Source organism: Pagrus major, chromosome 24, assembly GCF_040436345.1.
Source record: "Pagrus major chromosome 24, Pma_NU_1.0".
NCBI classification, from domain to species: Eukaryota; Metazoa; Chordata; class Actinopteri; order Spariformes; family Sparidae; genus Pagrus; species Pagrus major.
The window spans coordinates 16853786-16880274 of record NC_133238.1 but is presented as its reverse complement, the minus strand read 5'-3'; the positions used below and the strand labels follow the sequence as shown (position 1 = coordinate 16880274).

The 26489-nt window shown below is 40.0% G+C and overlaps 2 protein-coding genes across 3 annotated transcripts; both read right to left on the bottom strand.

Annotated features, from left to right (window-relative positions):
• Nucleotides 1–3924: 3924 nt before the first annotated feature.
• LOC140991996 (eIF5-mimic protein 2-A-like) lies at nucleotides 3925–12886 on the bottom strand. Its single transcript, XM_073462185.1, has 12 exons — nucleotides 12792–12886; nucleotides 11538–11611; nucleotides 11253–11429; nucleotides 10596–10690; nucleotides 10375–10440; nucleotides 9551–9686; nucleotides 8828–8937; nucleotides 8571–8741; nucleotides 7889–8035; nucleotides 5774–5912; nucleotides 5227–5349; nucleotides 3925–4650 (listed from the first exon to the last, which is right to left on the bottom strand). Exons 2-12 carry the CDS (start codon nucleotides 11599–11601, stop codon nucleotides 4619–4621), a joined length of 1260 nt encoding a protein of 419 aa, XP_073318286.1. The 5' UTR covers nucleotides 11602–11611; nucleotides 12792–12886; the 3' UTR covers nucleotides 3925–4618.
• A 936-nt stretch (nucleotides 12887–13822) lies between these two features.
• Nucleotides 13823–26437, bottom strand: aox6 (aldehyde oxidase 6). 2 transcript variants are annotated; one of them, XM_073462183.1, is made up of 35 exons: nucleotides 26343–26437; nucleotides 25347–25404; nucleotides 25129–25225; nucleotides 24000–24108; nucleotides 23577–23703; nucleotides 23412–23473; nucleotides 23043–23120; nucleotides 22296–22376; nucleotides 22060–22204; nucleotides 21372–21464; nucleotides 21093–21244; nucleotides 20842–20935; nucleotides 20650–20759; nucleotides 20201–20385; nucleotides 19727–19889; nucleotides 19576–19653; nucleotides 19316–19485; nucleotides 19112–19238; nucleotides 18598–18720; nucleotides 18371–18467; nucleotides 18170–18294; nucleotides 17918–18051; nucleotides 17724–17811; nucleotides 17418–17504; nucleotides 17130–17321; nucleotides 16817–17044; nucleotides 16644–16739; nucleotides 15799–15927; nucleotides 15625–15699; nucleotides 15494–15546; nucleotides 15303–15417; nucleotides 15154–15219; nucleotides 14736–14924; nucleotides 14481–14648; nucleotides 13823–14228 (listed from the first exon to the last, which is right to left on the bottom strand). In XM_073462183.1, the coding sequence occupies exons 1-35, from the start codon at nucleotides 26394–26396 to the stop codon at nucleotides 14178–14180; spliced, it is 3999 nt and encodes a 1332-aa protein (XP_073318284.1). In that variant the 5' UTR covers nucleotides 26397–26437; the 3' UTR covers nucleotides 13823–14177. The 2 variants fall into 2 exon arrangements, with proteins under 2 accessions (XP_073318284.1, XP_073318285.1); XM_073462184.1 differs by having other exon boundaries at nucleotides 22296–22358.
• Nucleotides 26438–26489: the final 52 nt, after the last annotated feature.

The window sequence follows — 26489 nt, the reverse complement described above, 5'->3', positions numbered from 1 at the left end:
GGCAGAGGACAGACGAGGAGTCCGCCTTGATGTTTACATGCAGATAAAATACTCCTGGAGGACTTTGTAAATATATATCAACATATTTATTTTTGGAATTAGACTAGAGGACAAAACAAACACTGAAAAGCACTTTCTGTCCACGTCCGTGTGCTTCTGAACCTCTGTGTTTTGGTTGAGCTGTAACCTGAGCCGATGTGTAAAGTTGCACCTGACGGGGGGCTATTTTAGTCCCACAACTACCCCCCGCCGCCCTGCACCCAGCTCCTAAAAAAAAGTTGCCGCGTCCAGTCACATGAAGGAAACTGAAGAGCAGCGATTGCAGCGGTCGCTGTCAGTTGAGTGGAGCGAACGCTGCCTTCAAGTGCTGTCAGAAATGTCACAATTCAACCAGGGGCACGTTAAAGGGGTATTAAGTGATCGATCGCCTCTGATCTAGTGGTCAACAGTGGGAACTGCAACAACACTCGCAGGACTCGATCTTATCGTCACCGTTATACGGAAGAGGATGAGGCCACTGCTGAAAAATATGAGTTCTGACCATCTTTGAATCCTGACTTTTCACAGAATTCCGACTTTTTCAAAATTCCGACTTTTTTTTCAAAATTCCGACTTTTTTCAAAATTACAACTTTTTTTCAAAATTACAACTTTTTTTCAAAATTCCGACATTTTTCAAAATTGCAACTTTTTTTTCAAAATTACAACTTTTTTTTCAAAATTACAACTTTTTTCAAAATTATAACTTTTTTCAAAATTACAACTTTTTTCAAAATTACAACTTTTTTCAAAATTACAACTTTTTTTCAAAATTACAACTTTTTTCAAAATTATAACTTTTTTCAAAATTACAACTTTTTTCAAAATTACAACTTTTTTCAAAATTACAACTTTTTTTCAAAATTACAACTTTTTTCAAAATTACAACTTTTTTTCAAAATTACAACTTTTTTCAAAATTATAACTTTTTTCAAAATTACAACTTTTTTCAAAATTACAACTTTTTTTCAAAATTACAACTTTTTTCAAAATTACAACTTTTTTTCAAAACTCCAACTTTTTTTTCAAAATTACAACTTTTTTCAAAATTGCAACTTTTTTTTCAAAACTCGAACTTTTTTTCAAAATTACAACTTTTTTCAAAATTACAACTTTTTTCAAAATTACAACTTTTTTTCAAAACTCCAACTTTTTTTTCAAAATTCCGACTTTTTTCAAAATTGCAACTTTTTTTCAAAATTCCAACTTTTTTTTCAAAACTCGAACTTTTTTTCAAAATTACAACTTTTTTCAAAATTACAACTTTTTTTCAAAACTCCAACTTTTTTTTCAAAATTCCAACTTTTTTTTCAAAACTCGAACTTTTTTTCAAAATTACAACTTTTTTCAAAATTCCGACTTTTCACAATTTTGACTTGATTATAAGGTAAACTTTAGACAAGTGATCGCATACAAAGGCAACGGAAAGACACGATTAGACCTGAATTTGCCACCAGTGGCGCAACGTTCAACTTTTTTTTAAAATTTGAGTCAAACATTTGCACAAAATTTATGCCCTTAAATCCTATTTAAGTGTCAATGTATCACCAGTAGGTGGGGGATAAGTTTGGGATTTTTGGCGCTTTACCTGCTTTCACAAAATCAGGGAGATGAAGCTTATTTAAAGAAATACGATGTAACTAAGTGATTGATAGTCCTGACGGGTTATGGGTTAGCGTCAGACCTGGTTTTAGCTCCTCATCGACGTAATCTTAGATTCAAAATTCAAAACACTTTATATTTGTCCTCACCAGGAGGTTTTTCCGTATACAGGCTCTTTATTACCATGTTATGGACAGGGCAAACTTTTTACAACAACAAACACTCTCAACAAGACAATGTTTCTGCTGAAAACTGGTTTTCTAGATGGCCCCAATGGTCCGAGTCTTCGATGCAACTGGCTGAAGAACCAGAGCTAATTTGGTGGAAGCTGAGTTTGACAGACAGGTTGTTAAAAATGAAAACATACCTGTGATATTCTTTATGGTCTAACGTGTAAATATGATCTGCAAAGGACAATAACATGTAAAATGTGTTTGACATCATTTAATCAGATATATTGAGGCTTACAATCCTGATTTAAGAAAACATAATTTGCCATTGTAGAAGTTTGAATCAGGATCATTTGATTGATTTTTGATTACATTAATCTGGGCTTAATATCTCCTTGTTTAGACTATTTTAATTATAGTCCCAATTGCTCCTGCTTTCATGCATAGTTGGAAATAGAAAATGGGTTCTGTGGAAGTTTTGGCTCCACTGAAGCCGTTAAACCTCAAAGCTTTTACCAGAAATATGTGATCTGCTCCCAATTTGAAGAAGACGCTTCTTTTGTCCAACTCTACCGCTCTGTCTTTATCTTTCAGCTGTTTGATGAAGTGTTTGGAAAACTATATTTGCAGTGTGGTGAAATGTTTACTTTTGCATTGTTGCACAATCTCTGTTATCACTTTAAAAAACACAAACTGTGATGTTTTGTGTGCACATGAATGTGGGATGCCCCGACATGCAAAGTGCATTAGGTTACCTTTTGTACAAATTTGAAGATAAATCGAAATGTAATCATTTAAAATCAACTGGATCCCTCGATATATTTATTATACAGCACATATGGGAAATGTTGCACACTACCTCAAGCCTCTGTATTAAATATGAAGGCCTACCTCTAAATCTAATGTGTGACACGACTGTGTAAAAATGTACTTGAATACCTGACAACTGTGTCCTTTGCACATCGCAAATACTGAGAAGCTGCTTGAAGAAAAATGTATTTTTGTACAATAAAAATGAGAATATCAATCTGTTTTTTCTTTGTTTATTGTCTGCAAATATATTTGTAACATACGTCTAAGACAAATCCAATCTTTACTCAAACAAAACAAAAATAACTTCTAACAGTGCAGCAAGGGCTCTGGAAGAAGCTACTGAAGTCGATATACTGTTTTAACTCTAACGCAGATGAGAGTAATGATCTAAAAGTTCACATATGAGACTTTTAAAAGTATTGAAAAAGCTGCCGAAAGGCCAGATAGTATGTTGAATTCTGCTGAAATTCATTTAAATCGTAGTAAAATTCATAACAAGGCTTTTTACAGCAAAAAAAAGGATGGTAATGCCAAAGATTTGCAAGGACAGAGAGCACTGCTGACTTTTGGACTTCATATTTCTATTTAGTGCAAAATTATGAATCATTTTGAATCATACATCTTAAAAGGAACAGGTCACCCAAAAAGGAATATTTAGTTGGCATCTACTCCAGGTGCTGATGAAAAGTCAGGTAGATTTTGGAACACCAAGACATTGAGCAGATAATTACTGAAGTTTCATTTTTGGGTCAACTGTTCGTAAGAAACGTTTTTTTAGTCTCATTCCCCCTAAATTATAAACACTGACATCATATATGAAGATTATTTCATTCCTGGGTGATAGAAAACTGTTTATATCTTGTTTTTAGCTTCATGTAGCACAGAAATAAGCACAAAAAAAGTTTTTTACAGCAGATTTGTGAAAATAATGTCATTTTAAAAGGCGTATATTATGGTATGTTTTGTCGTAAAGTTCATTTCGAGTCTGGAGCAGAGGATTTGTATCATGTGCCAGAAAATTTTTAATTTCCATTAACTTAATGACAAAGTATGAAACGTAAAAATTATTTAAACTTCAGTCTGTCTCTGCTGCCACACTTGGATTATCATTTACAAATTCTTTACGATAAGCTTATAAAAAGCTAAACGTTTAGTTCTGTTTAAGCTGTAAGGTTCGACTTCAGGTATTAAATGTTTTCACGCTTCATTCTGACATAAAAAGTGTTTAAGAAATTGCAGGTATCGCGTCACATGAGTGCAGTTACAGTATTTAGCTCCACACAAACAAAAAAACACAGTGAAAGCATTTCAATAATCTTTATTTCATAAAAAAGTCAATCGGTTTATATCAGATTAAAGAAAGTAGAAACCAATAATAATCAGTTAGCTGGCGAGGCATCTTACAGGGGGGCGTGTCCTCTGACGGACTGACGGAGCGACCTCGACACGCCGTACAGGTTTACCCAAAAGTCAAGAAAGAAGGCGAAGTTTAAGACCCAACAGGAGCCAAAACATGAGCCGGGCCAAATAAAAACTTAAAGGGGAGATTTAAAAAAAAAAAAAAAAAAAAAAACTTTGGCAAAATCGCATTAATATTCGTCGGCCTCGTAGTCGCATGGCAAAAATGCGAAATCCTGGTTCAGATTCATTCAAAGCAGCGGCCATCGAGATCCCATGGAATGTTTTGTATCCAAATTACAGAAGGCGTTACAACAATGATAGTACCAAAAAAAATAAAGAGGGGAGTATTCATCGTTTTCCACGTCGAGCCGCGACATCAAAACATGTTACGAGTAAGGACTGAGCCCTTTTCATTTTGTTAAAATAAACGTTCAAATGTGTTGGAGTGGTGGAAGAGAGCGTGTCTCGAGATAAAGAAGAAGTAACAGGAGGTAGAAGAGAGAAAAGGGGAGAAAAAAAGACTTTACTGCTCCTGCTGCTACTTAGGAAAAAAAAATAAAAAAGGAAAAAAAAGCTCATCTGGCGGTGGAGGTTTTAGTCCGTCTCCTCTTCGTCCGATTCAGACTCTGCAGAGAGAAGAAACAGCGTTTTAAAATCTATTTCAGGCTAAGTGATCACCTAGTTAGCTGGCGCCTTCCATGAGTAAATGCAGGCGTCCTTCTGCGTGGCGATACTGAGAGAAGATGGTTCCTAACCTCACCGTGTCATGATTTCTACAGAGACACCCTGCTGTTTCACGCTTTCGCCAAAACAATCTTTTAGAAAACCTTCAAATTCAAGGCACATTTCTGTGTTTTGACATATTGAACGTGGAAGTTACATGCACAACAATCATAATGTTTTAAATAATTCATCAACTATAAAGAAAACTACACGGCAACAATTGTGATCAAGTCATGGAGCCAAATTTTTGAAATATGTGTAGGTTTTTTCACTATTTTGAAGACATTTGCGAGCTTATATTTACAATAACTGTCCTAATACATAAAAAGTCTACAGCAGCCATTTTTTTCTTTATGTAACAAAAGTCTGACCCCAATAAAGGCTAAATTTTGTCATGATCGCACATCTTCTGATACAACAAGTCAAATATCTGAGAGGTTTTTGGCCTCAGGGTGAAGCGGTGTGTGTTTTTCTTTTACCTTCCTCTGCGTTTTTCAGCCACTCGACAAATTTCTTCATCTGCTCGAGGAAAACGCTTCTCCCCTTGGAGAGGTGGGCATCAGAGTACCACTTCAGTATGGCCTCTTCGCTTAATACATCCGCTGTGAGGAGGAAAAGGAGAGCGTCAGGACGACAAATATTACAACTGAAAGTGCCTGAAATGTGCCTTTTTAAAAAGGATCACTTAAAAGAAAAACTGTTAACTGATGCTTGGTGGGAAGTACTGCTTCTTATGTTTACTTTTCTTAAAAACAAAAAGTTTATGTCTTATCAAAGGGTTTTTTAGAGAAGTCTGTGCACCAATCAGAAGCAGACTTGCAAGAGTTTAGTTAAAAATGACACCAAGCATTAGGAGGTACAACATTTTAAGGTCAAGAAATGTTGAAAAATGACCTCATACTTGTCAGCGTTAAAAGTGAACGGATTTTCATAAACCTAAAACAAAACGAGACAAACTGTCAGTGGATGGTTTACGTATTTAATTATTGGGCAGCTGAATGTTCCTCTGCAGGACGAGACACCGACCTTTGTAGAGGAGCACCGCGATCTTCTGAAAGGAGTTCATGAAGTGGATGTTGTCGTAGCAGTACTCCTGGATCTTCAGCAGCAGGCTGAGCTCGGACAGACCCTGGGAGGTGAAGGCTTTCAGCAGAAGGCTGTATTGCTGCAGAAACCAGAGAAAACATGAAGGTATGTTATTATTGTTTTCTAGTTCCTATTTCGTTTTAAATTCAATCTAGTTTTTGTTAATTTTCAGAGTTGGTTTGCTCGTTTCACTTTTGTTTTTATTAGTTTCCCAAGATCGATCTTTAATGTATGCCCTTTCCTGTGGATGTGTGTCTGAGTCCAAAATTAACAACATTAAATTAACCCCCGTGTTAACAACATTAACACAGGGGACAAGGCTTTATGCGGCATTGTAAACCTCTTTGCTGAGGTTACCGTTATGAATCATTGTCTTCGCCTTTAGAAAAAGGGACATCTTACATAAAATCTGAGAATTTGTTGCATTAAATTTGTTTTAGTTACTACACTGCAAATTTTTGTAAAGCTTTAGACTGACGATACTGTCCTTTATCTTTGTGTTAGTGTTCAGAAAACGGGACATTGCACATAAATTATTAAAATGTACTGCGTTAACATGTTCTACAGTTATTACTGAGTTATTAAGACTTTATGTTGTATCATTTCTGCCAAGTGCGGGTAGATATAAAAGTGCACTTGAAGGCACCTTGTAATATCTGAAATCTATACGCAAAAGGCCCAAAGATTGTTTCAAACACAAAAAAGGTCAGAGTTCTTTGTACAGTTTACAGTATTATTTCCACCAGAATTTCTTCAAAATCCAAGTAAAATTGGTATTTGAATACGAAATTGAATCAAATTTGAAATCAAAACCTTGTAAAATCAAACATGTGGTCAGTTAACACCTTTTAGTTTTTAATTGAATTGTATTTAACTATAATAACCTTGATTTATAGAAGGACAATCATATTTTTTAAGCAGAGACAGCTGGTTAAGTTCCTCTTCACATTTCTAATTGAGAACGTTGTTGTTCTTGTTCCCGTCTGTCTGGTTTCACACCCCCCATGATCACATTAACAGTACAAATTGTTTTTCTCAACTTCACACGAGCGGAGTGCTGTACTCCGCTTCGACAGAGTGAAACAGGCCTGAATGAAACAAGTGATGTAATGGTTCCTCCTAAATTCAACGAACATGTTGAGCACTACTCAGGCTCCAACAGGTCGGTGCTTCTAAGAACAGCTACAGGGGACGAGACAAGAGGACTCAGCACATTAGTCCGATTGCTCAATTTCTATACTAATTATTTACACCAGGGCTCATCCAGCTCTATAACTATATAATAACTATGCATTAGATCTATTCATGTAGCATGGAGTTTACAAACTTTCATTTTGTGATGCAGCCCTGTGTTGTATATGACAAATCACCTTTAACCCCTTTAAGGAGTTAAATTCAAGCTTGTTTAAAGAACCTAAACTCAAAGTCTTTATCATCAAATCTAAATTGTGTCTATAAATGCAATTGCAAAAAATAAATAACCCAGAAGGAACCTTTAGATTTTGGTGGAAGAACCGAACAAGATGAACCGGCCTTTAATTTACTTTATTTCAGCTCTGTAACTGCATTTCAGGCCTTTTACACTGGTATTTTATTTCATCAAACTTAACATTTCAAGTTCTCTGTTCTTTTTTTGCTTAACGTTGTCTTAATGTTTTCCTTTGAACTGCCTCTATGTTTGAAATGTGCGATATAAATTAAGCCACCTAGCCTGTACCTGAATAAAACCAGAGCTTCTGCTTTTCTAATTTGCAATTTTTTTCCCCACATGAAAGACTAATCCCACTCGGTCAAACATCCCGACTATTTCAGCGTTTTTTTCTGTTGCAGAATTTTGTCTTTCTACCGAATTAAAAAAGAAAAACTTGACTGCACTCACTCCCAACAGAATATTGAACACTGCATGGCTGAAGAAAGCACTGAAAAACATTTGAGGCCTTAAAATCCAAACATTTTCTGACGTGTCAGGACCTGCAGCCACCGAGGCAAACTTCACAAGTTCTTGCCTAATCCTTGAGAACAAACACTTTTGAACAGCTTCCCAGTGCTGCTTACCTTCAAGTGTTTGATGGCTTGTTCGGTCACCAGCTCTTCCTTCTTGTTCCACTCCACGCAGCCCATCAAGCTGGACCAGATGATGCTGATCATGGCCTGCTCAGAGAGGTTGGCCTTTTTCATCTCCTCTTTGGTGAAGGCGATAATCTGCACCGACAGGGAGAAAACAGCTGGGTTAGAGTTTATTCTCAGACACTAAACGTTGCATTCACAGTCACAATCTGGAATGTAGGTTGTTTTAAAATGGTTACTGTCACGCCGCCATTACCACAGACAAACCCTTACTGTGTGTTCAACTTCATGAGTCATTGTGTAGCCGCTTTTGTCATTGTCGCGTTCAGTAGAAATCGTCTGGTGCGACAGACAAAATGATGATGCAACGTGGCAAAGAGGGAAAGTGTCAAGAGTGAGGACGTTTGCCAACACAAAAAAGTCTGTTACGAAAGAGGAACAATGGTGACAGTCAGACCTTCACCTGCACCGACTGATAGACATCAAACAAGATAGTGACAGCTCACAGAATGCTGTTATCAGATTCAACTAAATGTGAACACCCTTTGCTCTGTTGTCACGCTCCTGCAGGTGTATTTGCATCTTATGTGGACAAATTGCTCCGAAAGCCAGGCTGTAAATACAGATGGGAATTTATTTACATTTAACTTCTTATTGTCAGCAGCCTCACCTCCTTCTGAGGGTCCCCGCGGGACATCTGCTCCTGGAGCTCCTTCTGCAGCTCTTTGCGGGCGCCGATGGATTGCTGGTTGCGCGCGAAGTCGGACAGCTCCTTCAGCCCGGCGTCGGTGAAGTACTTAGAAAAATGCTCACAGCTCCGTTTGTTGGCAGGAAAGAGTTCCTGTTGGACCGAGACATTAACAGTTAATACGTACACCGATATCTGATGATTTCTGCAGACATCTTAGATCATGACGGTTCTTTTACCATCAGGCGGTTGTCCATGCCAACTTTGCGGAGACTGCCAGCAACTGAGTTGATGTCCTTCTCATTGATCCATGACTTGAACAGCTTGACAGCGAAGGCTGCAGATACTCCTGAACAGAAATGACGAGACAAATTCAGTTTCTGTTGTTGATGGTTGGATTTTAGACGTGTTCATAGTAAATTCAAGCTTTTTCTGCAACTTGCGTCTGTGGTAAATTACTAATTTATAAACAAATATACACCGAAAATTATTATTTCCCTTCATCACATTAAACAAACCTACTACAAGGAACTTTTAACTGGTTTATGAGACAGTCTCAACTTCATACTGATGCCTCTACATGACCTACATAAGGAAATGAGACCATTAATGAGAAGATTGGCTATTTCTGTATAGTTATTCTTAAGGTCTGTTCGTTGGATACGTCATAAAAAGGAGTGGAGTGCTGAGGATGAACTGACACTAAAACAATCTCTTCACCATTATCATCTTTTGTCCACAGAGGCTGCTACAATCAACAAAAAAGCAAAGTTTTTTGTAGTAGCTTTAAATTAGACATTAATGATCTATAAACAACCACAACTGAATTAAGGAGGGAGTAAAATTTAAGAAAAAACAGTTTCGTGTTTCATGTGTCACATGTCTAAGTAAACTTGGCATCCTCTTTAATCTGTCCGTTTTGGGAGGACCTAAAGCCGTTCTCGCTAAGTTTTCCTCCTCACCCTCCTTGACAAGGTTCTCGTTGTAGAGGCTGTTCAGGATAGAGGCTGATATGTTGCCGTTGGCCAGCAGGATGCCAGTCAGCATGGCCAGTTTGTTGCGCTCAGACTCAGTGAATCCCTTTAGAAACAGCAGCAACTACAGACAAGACGGAGAAAAACAAACTGTTTTGTTGTGCGTACAAGTTACACTGGTTAGTTTACAATCAAAGTCAAACTGTGTAAAGTCCTGCAGGTGTGGCTTCTTTATTGTCATGTAGCTGGCAAACGATCAGCTTTATACACCGTGTTATTGCTTTCCCACATTACGAGAAGACTTTTATTAACACTTCAACTGCTGATAAAGACAAAACCTGCCACAACAACATGAGAACTGTTGATTCAATATCAGTTTTCCTACTAAATCTAAGGTGCTTAGTAAAACTGACACAAGAGGATTAATGTTTTATATAATTTAACTAAAAGCAAATATTCACTCTTATTTTAGTCTATGACTGAACGGATTATTTCAAACAAGCCGTTTCAATATCAACCTGATTTTTAACACTTTCTGGCATTTGTCAGGTGTCACAGCTCCATTTTTTGCCAACCTGTCCCGTCTCACCTTTAATTTTACAGGTTTCCACTATAAAATGAGGAGCCGCACTCTGAATCAATATCTGTGAAATGACTGTCTAACTTGAATTACTGTCAAACTGCCAAGTCAGGAACAAACTGCACATTAAAATGACACACACGCCCATCTGAGAGACATTTCCAAACAGCACAACAAGTTGTGGCCCAGTCTGAACAGAAATGTTCTGGCAACATTATTTTTGAACGCTCACCTTCTTGATCTCCTCTTCGAAACCCTTCTCCAGGTACTTGTAACGCCTGATCAGCTTGTTAAAAACCTGTTACGGTGGAGAAAAGAAGCACTTTGTAAAAAGGTTTCTTGTCCGTTTCCCTCCAACATCTGCATTAAAATATTATTGAATGGATCAACGGCTGCTGATATTTCGTAAGTGCTTGTAAATTGGTAAAAGCAGTAGCTGGGAGTGTGTTATACCTGAGCATATGCTTGCATCGTCTCAAGGTCTTCTTGTGCCGTGAAGAGGCAGAACTCGGTGCGGGTCATGTCGTCAGACAGAGTCCCTCCTGGGGCTGCAGGACAGGAAATAAAAACAATACAAGTCAAAAAAGGGACTGCCTGCGTTAATAACATGGATTGTCTACTTCCTGTGCACATCACATTTAGAGAAATGACTTGGTGTGTCTACTGTGGTCTCAGTCAGAACCGCAAGAAGTTTAGTTTTTTCATTTCAAAACATTTATTTGGATGTTCAATATGAATTTGTCCCCATCTGACCTTTCCTAAGTAAGGTACAGCTGTTTAATATCAGCTAAAAGACTTCACATTACATGATTTTTAAGGCATATAATCGGATTAGGAGCTCAAAAGTGATCCAACATATAAGAACAATAGATACTATTAGCAGCTAAACCTCAAATGAAAATAATGCATAACAATTCAAACTTGATGTGTTTTTAAATCAACAAAAATACTCTCCTGCTCTTTAAACAATCATTCTACCAAACTTACCATGCCTGTACTCTAGACTTTGATCTGCTTTTCCAGGTTATTTTCAAATATTTTCAGGATTTACAAACTCCAGAGAAAAGAGTGAACGTCAAACATGAAATGTGTGTTTTTAACACAACTCACCCAGCATGCCGCCGGCCACCAGGATGTCAAAGAGTGTCTCTGCATACCGGCGGTAGTCAAGCTTGGCGCCAGAGGCATCAAGGAACTTCGCGACCGCTTCCAAATCAGTGCCAGTTTGATTCAAGCCTTGTACGATACTTTCTTGAAACTGAGTAGGGTCAAATCTCTCCTTTTCATCTGTTGGAAGGGGGGAAAAAAAGAAAAAGAGCACACATGTCACGAATTAGGACATAGTCGGATACGCAAAGCAGAACGCATGCAAAGCAGCAAAAGATGAACACAAACCTCTTTTCCTCGTTTTGAAACGCTGGCCTGTTAGCGTTGGCTTTTGCTGCTTTTGATTATTCATAAAAGACACCCTGAAATGGATAAAAACACAGACGGTTAATGTTTGCTCAGACGGCGTGTCGACACAAGAGTGAGAACCACACAGCGTTCCCTTTAATTATGTTGGTATTGTTAGGTTTGGGTGTAACTCGGGCGAGTGCCATGTCTCTGTCATGAGTGCTTGGCTGTAAATTATTCTTACATAACTCCAGTTTGACAATAGAGTTGAACTCCTGTGGCTAAATGTGCATCTTTAGCTTTAGAAAAAGGATTAAAATGGTGATTTAGATGAAAAAGCAGCAGCATTTGTGTATGTCGGTCACCTTTTCTAAAAACTTCTGTCCAATTATTTGAGAAAATGACTGAGCTTTTGTGCCAATTGTATTTATTTTAATGAACTGCCAACTTAAATATTTTAAAAACTACATATAAATACAACAATACAGAGTCAGATTCATGTACATTTGGCATAAACATTACTGTTACAAGAATCAAATGAGTTTCAAACTCATATTTATCATTTCCAAGTTACAGGATTACAAGTAACAAGTGTTTTTATAAATAACTACACAATAGCAAAAGGTAGACAACACAGACAAAAGACAATACGAGGTGTTACACTGGATCTGGATCCTGTAATTAATCAGGAAAATTAAAGAGTTTTGACCTTCATTAAAAAGTGCGACACTTGTGAAAAAAATATTAAAGTGAATTGTTGAGGAGTGAAAGATAAAAATAAGCTTGAGAGTACTGAGATTTCCCACAGCTACAGCTGGCTAATTGTAGGTTAGCACTGGCTAACTTCGGCCCTCACCATGCGCTGAGCCAGAGCTAACTAGCCGGGGCCTGCTAACCGGCTCTCCACTTTTAAATTTAACCCAAAATACACAACTTAACCACCACAATCCACCATAATGTGTTCATCTGCCCTTGAACACAACTTCCCGTCGAAGTGTCACTACACACTTTGAATTCACGTCGAGGCAATCGTCCAGTGTGCGAGCGAGCTAGCTTACAACGAGGCTAAAGCTAAGTTAGCTTAGCCTAGCCGGAGAGAAAAAACCAAAAACTCGCCCGTGATGGCGACGTTCCCGATTAAATAAACGCTTCTTTTTTTTTTTTACACACACCGACCCGGAACAATGGCGTCTTTGTGGGCCAGGTGAGGCGCGTGACGGCGCAGGTAAGAAAGGTAGAAATACAGGTACTCACCGAAATTAATGCAGATAAAAAACGGTTGTTAACCAGGGGAATCTGAGCAAGTGACGAGTGTGTGAGCGGCCCAAACAAAAAGACCTTCCCGTCAGAACTTCCGCAGGCTCCGCCCTCTGCGCATGCGCGATTTAAAGGGGATTTCCGCCCCACAAAGACGGAAAAAAAAGGAAAAAGTCACTTAAAGTTTTTATTTTGTTTATTTAATTATCGTGTGTTTACACTTCTTTTACACTGATTTTTTTTACATTTAAAAAATTGTAAATATATTAATATTTTTCTCAGTTGATTTGATACATTTTAGCATTATTTAAAGTGTAATAAAGACAATTTAATGTAATTGTTTTTAAAAATAGGGTTAAAAATGCATCAATTACATTAAATTAATTATATTTCTATGTACACTACTCACAATTAGTTAGGGGTATTGAGATATGGGTGTGATATATATCAATAATTATCAAATTAATTGTTTCACATTATTTTTGGGGACCAAAGCACAAAATAAAAATTCAGATACGTCACAGAATAAACAACCAAGTGAAACACTTAAATGTCCCAATATCTCCAACTCATTTTGAGCATCTTTTTTGTGTGCCATTTTAAATATTTGTATTTATTTGTCAATCTATTTGTTACCGCTTCTAATTTTAATATACAACCATTGATTGTTTTGAATTTCAAGGTAAACAGTGTATTATTTTCCTCCTCCGACACAAAGCTGCAGCTTCACACTGACTTGTCTTCACCAAGCGAGCTGATCTTCATTGTCATTGGGAAAAAGGGAGGCACATTCATCAATCTGTTCATTGCCATTAATTGGCTTTTTTTTGCAATATATTTCTTTCTTTCGTTTTTTAAATTAAGAATGATATTTTAGCTGTTGTTACAGGAGCCTGAACTAAAAAGTCTGTTAGACAGTGTTGCCGTCAGACTCGCTGCTGAGAGTTTTTGTAGACATATTATTGTAATATCAAAAGATAAAATGACATGTGGACACTTTCAACTTAAATAACTTCAAGAACATTAAGTAAAGATATTTGTAAAAGTTTTTAATCTTGTGTATTTAGTGTAAAATGAGACCTTTGTATACAAAGAAAGTAAATACATGGTACATTTGTGGTTGTCGCTGCAGCACACAGAGAGAGAGAGGACTGGGGGAAGCTTTGGTACGACATCAGCGGCTATTTTAGTGGTCATACTGCAGTCATTTCATATCGTACACTGTTAAAAATGAGAATACATGTGCAATTAAACTAAATTCAAGTGTATTAGGTTTTATGGAGTATAAGAAAATTAGCTGCTTCGCTTAATCATCGTCGGTTACATTGATTTCACAGTCAGTTTGATTTGATTACATTTAAAACTAACAAGCATGGTTAGGTGTTAGATGTTTAATGCCCACGGTTTGAACGATCCTGGTTTGCTCACTGGAATCTGGAAATAAAACATGAAGAGAAAGAGAAATCAATGCATTTGTGGGGAACGTTTGGCCAGGAATCATGATATTTTATAATATTGTTTCAAGTTTGGCTTATTTTATGAGTTTATTCTCAGACAAAACACGGAAAAAACAAGGAAAGATACAAAAAATTCAATTATTTGGGTGAATTAGCAGTTTATTTTAAGGCTGCATCCAGAGGTTTCTCCTTTTACATGCTGAAAAAATACATTTTGTCAGTAGATCACCTTCTGGGTGAACGGGGAGGCACAAGCCAGACAGGCTCTCTCCGGCGTCGCGGGGCTGTCCAGAGGAAACGGGCCGACCAAACCGGAGTCTGAGCGAGCCGCAGCCACGGCGTCTTTGATAGCGAAGAACACGGAGCTGCCCAGGAAGAGGATGGGTTCTCCGATACCCTGCAGAGCCGGGGATGTTACTCGTTAGGTAAGAAAAAAAACAGTGAACTGTTTTAGAAAGATCATCGAGGCATTGTGACTTCTGACCTTGGAGGAGTAGATGGCGTGAGGGTTGTGGGAGTCGGGCAGCAGATAAACGTTGAAGCGAAGCGGCACGTCGCACACCGCAGGGATCTTATACTGGGACGGACCTCGAGTGTACAGGAGCCCGGAGGGGGAAAACTTCAACTCCTCCATAGTGTAGAGACCCAAACCCTGCATGAACGCTCCTTCAATCTGACAGAGGGAGGAAAGAGAGGCAACAGTGAAGAAAAGAAAGAGAAAGGAGAAAAATCGAACCCACTTATTGTATGGGTTTGCTTAAAAAAAGAAAGAGAGAAAGAAAGAAAGAAAGAAAGAAACCTTCCTAACATATAACAGCTGCATATCTGAACCTTTAAATGATTGGGTATCTGTTAAATAAGCCGTTAATTAAAACCAGAATTTATTCTTGCTCTGGACTCACCTGGCCGATGTCCACTGAGGGGTTCACACTTCTACCGATGTCGACCACGAGGTCCGTCCTCACCGTCTACGAGAAGCAAACAAACAAAAAAAGGTTCAGTGAGTCGGTTCAGAGTTCAAATAAAAGAGTTGTAACGGTTCGGTTCTGACCCTGTAGTCTCCAGTGAGACAGTCCAGCTCCACCTCACAGCAACACGTTGCGTATGTGAAGTAGGCGTAAGGCTGCCCCTCCATCTTGTCCCAGTCCATGTAGAGATCTGGACCCCTGAGGACAAACAGGAAGTTGTTGCCGTCACTTCATCAATAAACACGTTCGATCAGACTTGACTGAGCCGTCGTACCTGTAGAACCCCGTCGCTGACAGGCTGATTTTCTCAAAGTACGCTGCTGTGATCTGAAGACAGAATAAAGAAATACATTTGTCTCGGTGATCACTGAGAATCCATGTTTTCTTCTCTTATTAACATCATACCCAGCTCTCCCATGATCCTTTGGGGTTCTTCTGCCTGACTGGCTCCAGTCGCTGGTACAGAGTCGTGCAGGCATCCTGAATAAAAGACAGATTCAAATGATATATTATTATTATTAAGTCTTTCAGATTGAACTGTCATCTGGAGCAGAAGCTGTTTGACAGACGGGACTCGACCTTGACCGCCATGCCGTTGGCGTCAGTACCGAAGGAGGCGGCGGAGGGGCAGGTGTTGGGAACAGTGTTGGTGCTGGTTTCACTGATGTAGATCTTCGAGGGCGGGATATGAAGCTCCCGACTCGCCACCTGACAGGAAACAAACCCCTGAGCTGAATACGAGCAATATTTTATATATTTATGTTATCGTGACATGTTAATGGATACATCCACTGTTGGTTTTGGTCCTTTAAATCACCTGAATATCACCTGACTCATCCTTTAAAGAAGAAAAAGCTCAGGTGTGAATGCAAAAGCAACAGGGAAAAGACTCAGATGGATTAAAATTAATTAAATTGAGTAATCTATATGCAAAACATAGATTTAAAATATATATAAATAAACAATTATATACAGAAATAAATGAGCAAATGTGAAAATTATTCTTTCATATTTTGTTATTTGTCTTTAACTTATCATTTCTCTCGTATCGATCCATCTAACTAACAAACTGATTGTTTGATTTATTTCTCTCATATATCCACATTTATTTTCTTGTTTACAGATGTATTATTTTATATGACTCTCCTGTGACTCCACAGAAAAGGAAAGTCCCTGAACTAAATAATATAATAAAAATATAATATTATTATTATAAATTGTGTTATAATCCAATGAAAGCCAGTGTAGAAAGGAAAATATTGTAACAACCACAATAACCTTTTAAAAATAAAGCCAATAAAGAAAAGCAGTGTGTGAATGTTTGAATGCAGCAGGTGTGACGGAGGGTAATAATACAGATTGTATTCACAGATAACGTAGATCAAAGGCCCTGTGATGAGCTGTAGAGGCCTTTGTCACAGTACCTGTTGCATTTTAGTGTGGATGCCCTGACCCATCTCCGTCCCGCCATGAGTGACCAGAACAGATCCGTCCTTATAGACGTGAACCAGAGCTCCAGCCTGACACACACAGACGAACACAGTCAGTTAAAAGAATAATGTAACATTATAACCTGCTGACAAAGACTCGCACGGACCTGATTTAAGAAGCTCTCTGCGAATGCGATCCCATATTTAATGGGGATGATGGACATGCCCCTCTTCTTCCAGCGGTTCTGCTGGTTGAACTGGTCGACAGCTTTGCGGCGGGCGCTGTAGTCGGACTTGACTTTACATTCGTCCCAGCAGCGCAGCATGTTCTCTGGGCTGAACTCCATCTTGTAGTGGGTGACTGACGGCCCCTTGTACATGTTGATCTCCCGAATCTGATGAAGGAATCAGGGTTTAGTTGTACTGAGCCCGGAGTTCTGCCTATTCTTTTTCTTTTGTTTTGATATTAATGAGGTGGACCTGGTCTGCATGGCGTCCCAGCAGCGCGGCCACGTCGTTGATCATGTTCTCCACGATCATGATGCTCTGCGGCACGCCGAAGCCCCTGAAGGCAGTGTTGGAGGGCAGGTTGGTCCTGCAGGCGGCAGCACGGCCGTGCAGGTTGGGGATGTTGTAGGCGTTGTCCATGTGGAGCAGAATCTTTTCTGCGACCTGCAAGAAGAAGAAAATCAATGATTACATCTTTTTATTTATTTGTCTTTTCACAATGTCGCCTTCCGAGTAACAAGTAAAGCTGCTTTTACAAACCAGAGTCGACTCATCGATAGAGTTGCCAGCATTGGTGTAGTACTGAATGTCTGCAGCCACGATCCTTCCATCCTTCATGAAACCCACCTGAGACAAACAGAAATCATTATCAGGTCATATAAATGTCTTATTTTAACATGTTTGTGGCTGAAACATGTCATGTGGGTTTAAGATTTGTCTTGAGAACTTTGCCCCGGAGTCAGAAAGAGTTTTTGTTTGTTTTTCTTATGTTTCGGTAAATTTGAGGAATCAAACAATAATTTCATTCAGGAATATTCAAGTTCAAGATCAAGTGTGTTGTTGTACTTTGTATCTTCCCAGGACGGGGTGACGAGCTCCTGTGATCAGCATGTCATCGCCTCGCTCCAGGACGAAGCGCACTGCACGACTGGTCCTGAGCAGAAAACGTAAAACAATTATAATAAAAAGGAAAAATTATTTTCTGAAAAGAAATCTCTCATCCTGTTTTTTTGTTTTTGAGTGTTTCTCTTGCGACTTACTTCAGCGCAGCCACAGATGTAATACAGGCCAGTATGGAGGTTTTAGTGACCTTCCCGCCGAAAGCTCCGCCTATCCTTTTGACGTGGCAGGTGACTCTGTTGGACGGGATGTCCAACGTCTCCGCAATCGCATCCTGCAGTCGGGAAAACAAGACGCAGCAAACAAACAATCCTTACATCTGAGTTCTCCTTCAGCCTCACCATCAGTCTAAAAATAACATTTAAATAAAGGTAATCAAAATATGTGTGTACCTGAGTTAACGTCGGCCACTGAGTGGAGACGTAAACGTTGAACTCTGTCTCCTCTCCGACAGGAACCACCAGCATGCTCTGGGTCTCCATGTAGAAATGCTCCTGACCGCCCATTCGAATCTGTCCTGAGGAAACAAACACGACACGGGGAGATAAAACCAGCCGCCAAACCTTCTGATGAAACTGAACGCAAACATTTACCTTCGTGAAGCTGATCGACAGTCTTGAAGGCTTCAGTCACGTTTCCTCTCCAGATCACCCGCCGAGGCTCAAAGAAGGACGACTTCTCGACGGCTTCCTGTCACACACAGAAACAACAAACACAAAAATGAGCTGTGATGTAAAATTAGAAGGTAATGTGAACAAAACGCAGCTCAAAACAAGATCTGATGTCGTGCTGCATCCGTAGAAAAACTGCGTCCTGTCACCTCTGCGGTAAAAACTGGGTCGGGCAGGTCTTCGTAGCAGATCTTCACAGCCGCCGCTCCTCGTTTGGCGTGCGCCCTCGTGTCAGCGACCACCGCACAGATCATCTGACCGACGCACGACACCTGCAGACAACAGATATTCAAAAAGAGATGATCACAGCAGCTTGATTTAAGGACGCAGTTTTCACCAGGGCCTTAAAATCTAAATTGGAATAAACAGCAAGAGCTTTTATATAAACTTTAAAAATAAGCTTCATTTAGATTTCCTTACAGAAATTAATGAAATGCTGAGATATTGGCCTGTTGTGTTATTTTTCTTTTTTAACTTTCTTACACCCCTCAAAATCAAGAACGCCCGGACACACCGTGAAGGTTTGGCGACTCCTAGTGGAGTATAAATCTCAAAAGCAGTGGTGAGTATTCATCCCGAAAAACTGATATTTTATAAAGTATTTCTTAGTATTTTTTTAACTCAGACCTGTTACGATCTGTATCACACACACACACACTCTACCTGGCTCTCAGCGAGCAGCTCCTCGTCATAACCAAATATCGTTCGGACTTTCTTCCCGGGAATATCTTTAGCCGTGATGACATCGACGACGCCGGGGAGCCGCAGAGCCTCGCTCACATCCAGACTTCTGTTGGACGAGAGACACGTTTAAAAACACAAGTGCAGATCAGAGAGGGAGTCACACATCGTTCACTTTCTCCTTACGTGATTTTAGCATGCGCTCGAGAGCTGGTGACCAGAGCCATGAAGAGCTCCCCGTCTGTCCTGGGGATGTCGTCACAGTACACGGCTTCGCCCGTGGCCTGGCTGATGGCAGAGCGATGCATGATGGGACGCCCCACCGGGTCCTGGGCGCTCTGGTCCTTCGACACATGCTGATGAAGAAGAAGATGCAGTCAGGTTATTTACTCTTAATGTCGGTCAACGAAAAGAAACACAACCTTGAATGAGGGATGATTTCAGACCTGGAACTCCTGCAGGCTGGGCTGGATGTCTCTGGGTAAAGGACGGATCCTCTCAGGAAGCTCATCTTTGATCACATTCTGCAAACAGAAACTCTTTAAAATCCTCGAGCATGTCAGCCAAAATAGTTATAGAAATAGTTCCCTGTCTTACCATTTCTCTGAGCTTCTGCAGGACCTCCAGGTTGAATTTGAAGAGGAGGCCGAGAGTCAAAGAGCGACGAAACTCCACTTTTCCTCCAGGAGCTGAAGGAGGGAGGACCAACTCATCCAGGAGGACGTCGTAGGCCCGGCCGAGGGTCTCATCGTCCCAGGGCCTGAAGGAAACACAAGATGTTTTTCTAGTTTGAATTTACCGAGCTTAAGAGAACAGGAAGAAAGGAAGGATTGAGAAAAGAGATGTGTAGAGAAAAGGAAACAAACAGGAATAATCAAGACGGAAAGGTCAGACATGAGAGGTAAGAAACAGAGGACACGAAGGAGAAAGACAGGAAGGAAGCGAGGAAACTAAGAAACCAGAAAAGAAAAGGTCACGAGAGGAGATGAAGCAGAAGAAAGGAAAGGAAGGAAAAAAAACAAAGAAAAAAGGAAAAGAAAGGAAAATATTGAACAGACAAGTGTCTCTCGCCTCGAGATGATGGCTGCGCAGGTTTTCGCGGCGCTAACGGTGGTCGGTCCCATTCCTCCGTAGTAAATACTGACTTCCTGAACCACTCTGGACCCCTCGGAGAAGAACACTCTCATCCCGGTCGTCACTGTGGCGAAGGCGCTCTCCTTCCTCGGAGCCTGACGGAAAGCTCCCACGAACTCCCCCTGCAGGACAGACCATGAATTATCCATCACTGGCTGTTGTCAACAAAGGCAAGCCACACAGGAAGTGATAAATAATAAATGATCAATGACTGGACTCTGCTTTGTATTCATCTAATAATCAAATGTAACTTATACTCTTCCACACTTACACTTGGTGTTATTAAAAATGCATATATTTCAAGTTTACATCAACTTTTTATCCTTGTGAATAACTTGATGACAATAAACTGGAAGGTGGAGAACATTCACAAAGAGTATCTGCACCTCTCTGGTGAAGGGAATGAAGACAGAAACAATGATTTCTTCCGGCTTCAGGACGGTTTTCCCAAAGCTCACGAAGAAGTCTTGATTCAGAGGAACCTCTCGTCTTCCTCCTGGTGGATTCAGAGACGACTGCTCGTTAGATTTAAACATGTCTGACGTGAATCTACAGCAGATCCTAAACTCTCGACTCACCGTTGGAGACGACGCTCACTTTGCAGTTCCCGGCAGCCAAAACGGGGTTCAGGTCTGAGTTTGGGTACGCACTCATGATGTTTCCTCCAAGAGACTAAAGATGCAAAATAAATCTAATGTATGAATTCACATGATTTTTAGTTGCAGGATTTCTTCTAAATTCTTGTAAATGTATGGACTGTTACAGTAGAGCGGAAAGAAATCAGAAAGAAAGTTAAAAAATCGAGTAGTGAAAGCTGAAGTCTACGTACAGCAACGTTACGGATCTGCTGGCTTCCCAGGTTCCTCAGCTGTCGGATCAACGCTCTGAACAGTTCGGTCTTCTCCTCCGGAAACTGAGGAACCAGCTTCTCCAGAAGAGACTGAACCTCGGACAGATTGCAGCCCGCTCCCACCCAAACACCTGCAGGGAAGCCAGAGAAGCTGCGAGTTGTGTTGTAGTTTGGTGTAGTTTCATGAACCTCCGGGACTTTTAAACACTGTTTTTAAAAATCAGGAAAAACAGAAAACTACGGAGGAAGGTTACCCACCCCGCGGCGTCTGAGTGACGTCAAACAGCTCCACAACTCTGGTTGGAGATATTATCAGAGGATGCAGGACACCTTTGAACTTTATATCTGGACCTTCAACACCAAACAGAGAGCAGAGTCTCAACACAACAGCAATACATCAAGAATTTATAGTTTATAGTTCATGAATCGTTACTCGATACCACACAAGGTTTATAAAAACACTTTGTTACAGAAGCCCTGAGAGAAGTGAGAGTTTTCTTTTTCTAATCTGTGAAAACAAATAAAAGTTTGCTCAACATTATTTTTCTAAAGGTTGTTGAAAGTTTTGGCAGGACCATTTATCCAACTGTTTGTTGTTGTAATACTCATTTCAGCCACAAGAGGCCACGTTTACTTTTCTCACCTGTTCTCCACAAACAGACACTTTATTTTAAATGCATCACCAGGGTTTTCTCACTTGCATCTCAGGGCTTTCAAACCTTCTTGCTTCTTGCCAGTAAATGATTGTTAACAGGAAGAAAGATGCAGTTAAATGTTTTTTTTATTTAAATCATAGTGCACGGGGTATTATTAAAGCCATTCAGACCTGCTGAATATCAGCTGGTGTAACCAAAGGAAAAGTGTTTGGTCACACTGAACATGTGCGACCACGCGATGAGACTCCTGCTTGTTTTCCGGTAGTGAACACTTTGGTCTGATTTCTCACCTACGTTGGTGTTTCCCATCACCAGAGGAGCTTTAGGGTTACTGGTCTTCAGCTGGACCAGCTCGTCCAGGGAGGTCGGGGACACCCAACTCATCCTCTCCCCATAAAAAGTGAGTGTCTTCGGGTTCGACGATTCTGCCATCAGCTGTGGACAAAAAGGCCATTTTTGCATTTGATTAACGTGAGTTTACACAATGTGTGCAGAGCGTGAATAAAGTTAACTCGGCCTGACTTACGATCAGTTCAGGAGGGAAGATCAGCTCCTGTGTCGGGTCCAGAGGCAGAAACTCTTCCTTATCGAACAGCTGTGGCTTCTCCTGGATTCACCACGGCAGGATCATAAACAGGAAGTCAGATATCCAATTTGTCTCCTTGTCTTTATTAAAACCGATACTTCTTCTCAGCCTATTTTAATCTCTCTTACTATAAAAATAATTCCTGTTTATCTGATTGTAGAGGGCAACATGTGATGTCTGAAATACACGTCATTACATTTTTAACCTTTTCATTAAAAATCAATCTTTATTTGTATATCTCATGACCCTTTCTAAATTAATTTATTTACAGGGACGCAATATTTCTCTCATGAGAAAAAAACTGCCTTTGACAGGAAGAAACCTCCAGCAGAACCGGACTCAATCGTGGGTCTGCCTCGACCGGTCGGGTTTAAAGATTCAATTGTAAATTTCCTTTTTAAGCAATTCCCAATATCTCCCACAGTTATTGTTAAACTGGACCTTTGAGGAGAGAGAAAGAGGAAGAAATGAAAGAGAAAAAAAAAAAGAAAAGGGTAAAAAAAAGACAAAACTAAAAAGACAGCGACGGAGAAATGAAAAAGGGGAGAAGATATCAAAACAATAAAAATAAAAATAAACAGCAATGAAAAGGTTATAGAGACACAAGCAAGGAAGTGATTAGATAACGACAGAAGACAATAAATAACACAAAGAGTAACTAAAAACAAGATAATCAGTTGAACTCACATGATCCTGTTCATCAGGCTCGTCCTTTACGTTGAGGCAACAGTCCCCACCTCCATTGGCTTGGCAGCAGTTGGCCTCCTGGTTTGAGTTATATGAGTGTCACACCACATTTCACAATTACATTTATCACATTTTCCCAACTCGTGACATCATTTTCTGCTTCATCTATTTATATCAAAAGAGATCCTTCACTATTAAAACCTTTCTGCCGTTCTTTCCCCCCGTTTCTGCTCCGCTATCAGATCTCAAACTGGTGTAGCGTGACGCTCATTAGTCCAACAAACAAATTAAGTTACAGTCCTTGATCTGATAGTTGTTAAAGTGCTGAATGATGTAACCTGTAGTTGGTTATAGAGCTGAGCTTTGTACCTGGCAGAAGGTCCTGCAGCCGTCAACAATGGGTCGATATCCAGTGCATCGACACAGGTTACCTGAAACATCACGTGTAAGGACCATCTGCATCTTTATTTCTCGTCGTAACATGCCTTTAGATATTAAAGTGGCAGATTTTAAAGCAGAAACAAGCGAACGAACCAGCCAGAGCCTGTGTGATGTCCTCCATGGTGGGCTGAGGCTTGTTCCTCAGCAGAGCGTACATGGACATCACCATTCCCGGAGTGCAGAAGCCACACTGGGAGCCGTGAGCCTTCGCTATCCGCTCCTACAATCAAACCAACACAGCGTCCACAGTCCAGGTTCATGAGACGGCTTTAAAATCACGTGTTTCTTTCTGGCTTGATGTACATTTGCATTAAAAAACATGTATGGGACATGAGACGTACATCTTTTTATTTGAGTTTAATGTTTTTTCTATTCTTTATGAACATTTTTTATGACAATTCAGCATTTTTATTCAGTAGCTTCCGGGTCACGTGACACATCAAATCAACTTCAATGCCGTAAAAAGTGATCACATTGAATTTCGGTGCTTCTTTTATTGTTGAGAGTGACACTGACCTGTACAGGGTGGATCCTGGTCTTGGTGCTGCCGACGCCCTCCACCGTGGTGACGGCGGCTCCGTGGAGCTGGCAGAGCGGCAGGAGGCAGGCGTTGGCTGAGTAATGTCTGACGGTGTGGTGAAGGTGCTCAAGCATCTGACACTTAGAGGGTGATTCCTGTATTTTTAAACCTGGACCCTATTTTCACATACTTTCTTGTGTAAACGCACTTCATTCAGACTCGACAGACACAAAATAAAACTCACCAGAACAGTCTTAGTTCGTCTCACCACGGTTCCACCAAGTTAACCCTTAATTCACAGAGTTATGTATGAAAATATGGAGAAACTACAAATAATGCTACTGATGCTACTTCTACCACCGTCGATTATTCTGTTGATTATGTTCTTGATGAATCGATGAGTTGTTTTACTCTCAGGGGAGGAAAGAAACCAGACAATATTCACCTTTGAGAAGAAAATCATTCAAACAGATTCACCGATTATTGAAACAGTTGTAGATTAATTTGATATCTGACATTTAATCCTTTCATAGTTGCAGCTCTACTCACAGTTTACTTTTACTACTGCAAATAAATAAATAAATTTACTTTTATTACAACCACTGCAGCTTCTTTTTGGTACAACTGCTACTACTTCCTGGATTTAAGTGTAGCTCGAGCTACATTTACTACCGAAACAACAGCTTCTTTTACATAAGTGCATGAGAAAAAGGGGAAAGCAGAATCAAAGACGCTGCTTTCCAGCATGTAGTCTCTGTCCAGCATTTGTTTTTCATTTGGATGTGTGTTTGTGAGATTATCTCCTCCTCTGCTGCAGCACAATGAAGCACTGACACAGCTGTTGCATTGGTTTTTGGCACCAGGAAGGAAAATAACTGTCAGCCACCAGAGATATTCTCTCAACCCTCAGCTGTGGATGTCGAAAAAAAACCACTTTGCCAGATAACCGGCTCACATTCAGACTCCCTCTTGTTCTCTTAAAATCCAATTTATCGTTAATAAAATGGCCACACTGTTTTGTTATTTGGGAATTTTACCAATCTACACTCAAAAACACTCATGTGATTGCATCCCAGCCAATCAGAGAGGAGCAGCGGGGGTCATGGGGTTCGTCTCGCAGGATACATGATGGTTTTGGTGGCGGGTTGGTAGCGCGACACCATGACAGTGCACGCACCGCAGCCTCCGCCGCCGCAGCCATACTTGGTTCCGGTTAACCTCACTGAAGCCGCAGTCAAGGAAACACCCGACTGAGTGCTGAAACCTGCAGGTGGAGCTCAAATACAATCAACGATGCAAAAACACACGTGTAAAGGTGGATTTGAAGCTGATGTGGAGGATACGCTTCTCTCTGAGGAAGGACAGCAGCGTGGTTTCAGGGTCTGCATGGTCCTCTGTTACCTGTTTGAACAGGAGGAGAAACTTTCCTGAGCTGAAAATAAAATCTGTCAAGGTTTGTTCAGCCACAGAAAGCGACTAATAACTAATAATCACAGAGTGAGAGAAGAAAAGGCAGGACAAGTGATATTTGTGATATCAAAAACCAAACCAAACTTAATATAAAAGACTGAATGTAATAAATAAAGTATAGTAAATAACCCTAACCCTGTGTGGGAGTGTCCTCACAGGGCCTGTTAAGGACACGTGTCGGCAGCTGTGTCCTTGGATGACCGAGAACCTTCATCGATTAAGTACAAGTACCTCAAATTTGTACTTAAGCGCAGTACTTGAGTATATGTACTTAGTTACATTCCACCACTGCATCAGTGCATATCTTACAATAAAGAAAAAAAATCATACATGATGAAGTTTTAATATAAAAGATTGAATTTAATAAATAAAATGTTTTTTGTTTTGGCTCATATGTGACACAAAATGGCCCCTCACGTGATTATTGATCCTTCAGAGCCTAATTTTTTGAAATCACTTTTTTGCTTGTCCTATTAATCAGTGTCGATGACACAGTTTTAATAATGTGTGTAAAAGTTGGACAGATGCTGTATTTTTCCAGCTGTTATCGCAAAATGTGATTTTTAGGTGTGATTAGCAAAAAGAGCCTGAATCTGACGGGTCACAGATTTCGGTGTAACACCTGTCACTGCCTTGACGCAACTTTAAGACAGTTTTCGTTGCATTTAATCGACTTTTTTTAATTTTCCAAACTCCTGACAGCCTTCATGAGTTAAAAAGAAGAACTTTTATCACTTGTGGAGACGTTTTTTCTGCAGCTGGACAACACAACAGTGACCGTGACAGTTTGTGGCGGAAGTTAGCAACAACAAACTACAAGCTAGCGGCTAAAACTCGCTAAAACTGTGTGAATTAAAGGTTAAACGCACCTTTTTCCCGTTGATAAAGAAGCAGAGAGTGTCTCCTTCCTGCCCTGAAGACATCTTTCAAGTGTAGGACAACAAATCCTCAAGAAAAACGTCAAGTTTGTCCAAATCTGCGGCACTTCCGCCTGTCAATATTTTCAAAATAAAAGA

Coding starts and splice junctions, on each gene's coding strand:
- aox6 (XM_073462183.1), bottom strand. CDS start 26,396: ATGTCTTCAGGGCAGGAAGGAGACACTCTCTGCTTCTTTATCAACGGG. Junction 22,205..22,295: donor TCTTCCCTCCTGAACTGATC/GTAAGTCAGGCC, acceptor TTTTGTCCACAG/CTGATGGCAGAATCGTCGAA. Junction 17,322..17,417: donor CTATCGATGAGTCGACTCTG/GTTTGTAAAAGC, acceptor TTCTTCTTGCAG/GTCGCAGAAAAGATTCTGCT.
- LOC140991996 (XM_073462185.1), bottom strand. CDS start 11,601: ATGAATAATCAAAAGCAGCAAAAGCCAACGCTAACAGGCCAGCGTTTC. Junction 11,430..11,537: donor TTTCAAAACGAGGAAAAGAG/GTTTGTGTTCAT, acceptor CCCTTCCAACAG/ATGAAAAGGAGAGATTTGAC. Junction 9,687..10,374: donor TCGAAGAGGAGATCAAGAAG/GTGAGCGTTCAA, acceptor TCTTGTCTGTAG/TTGCTGCTGTTTCTAAAGGG.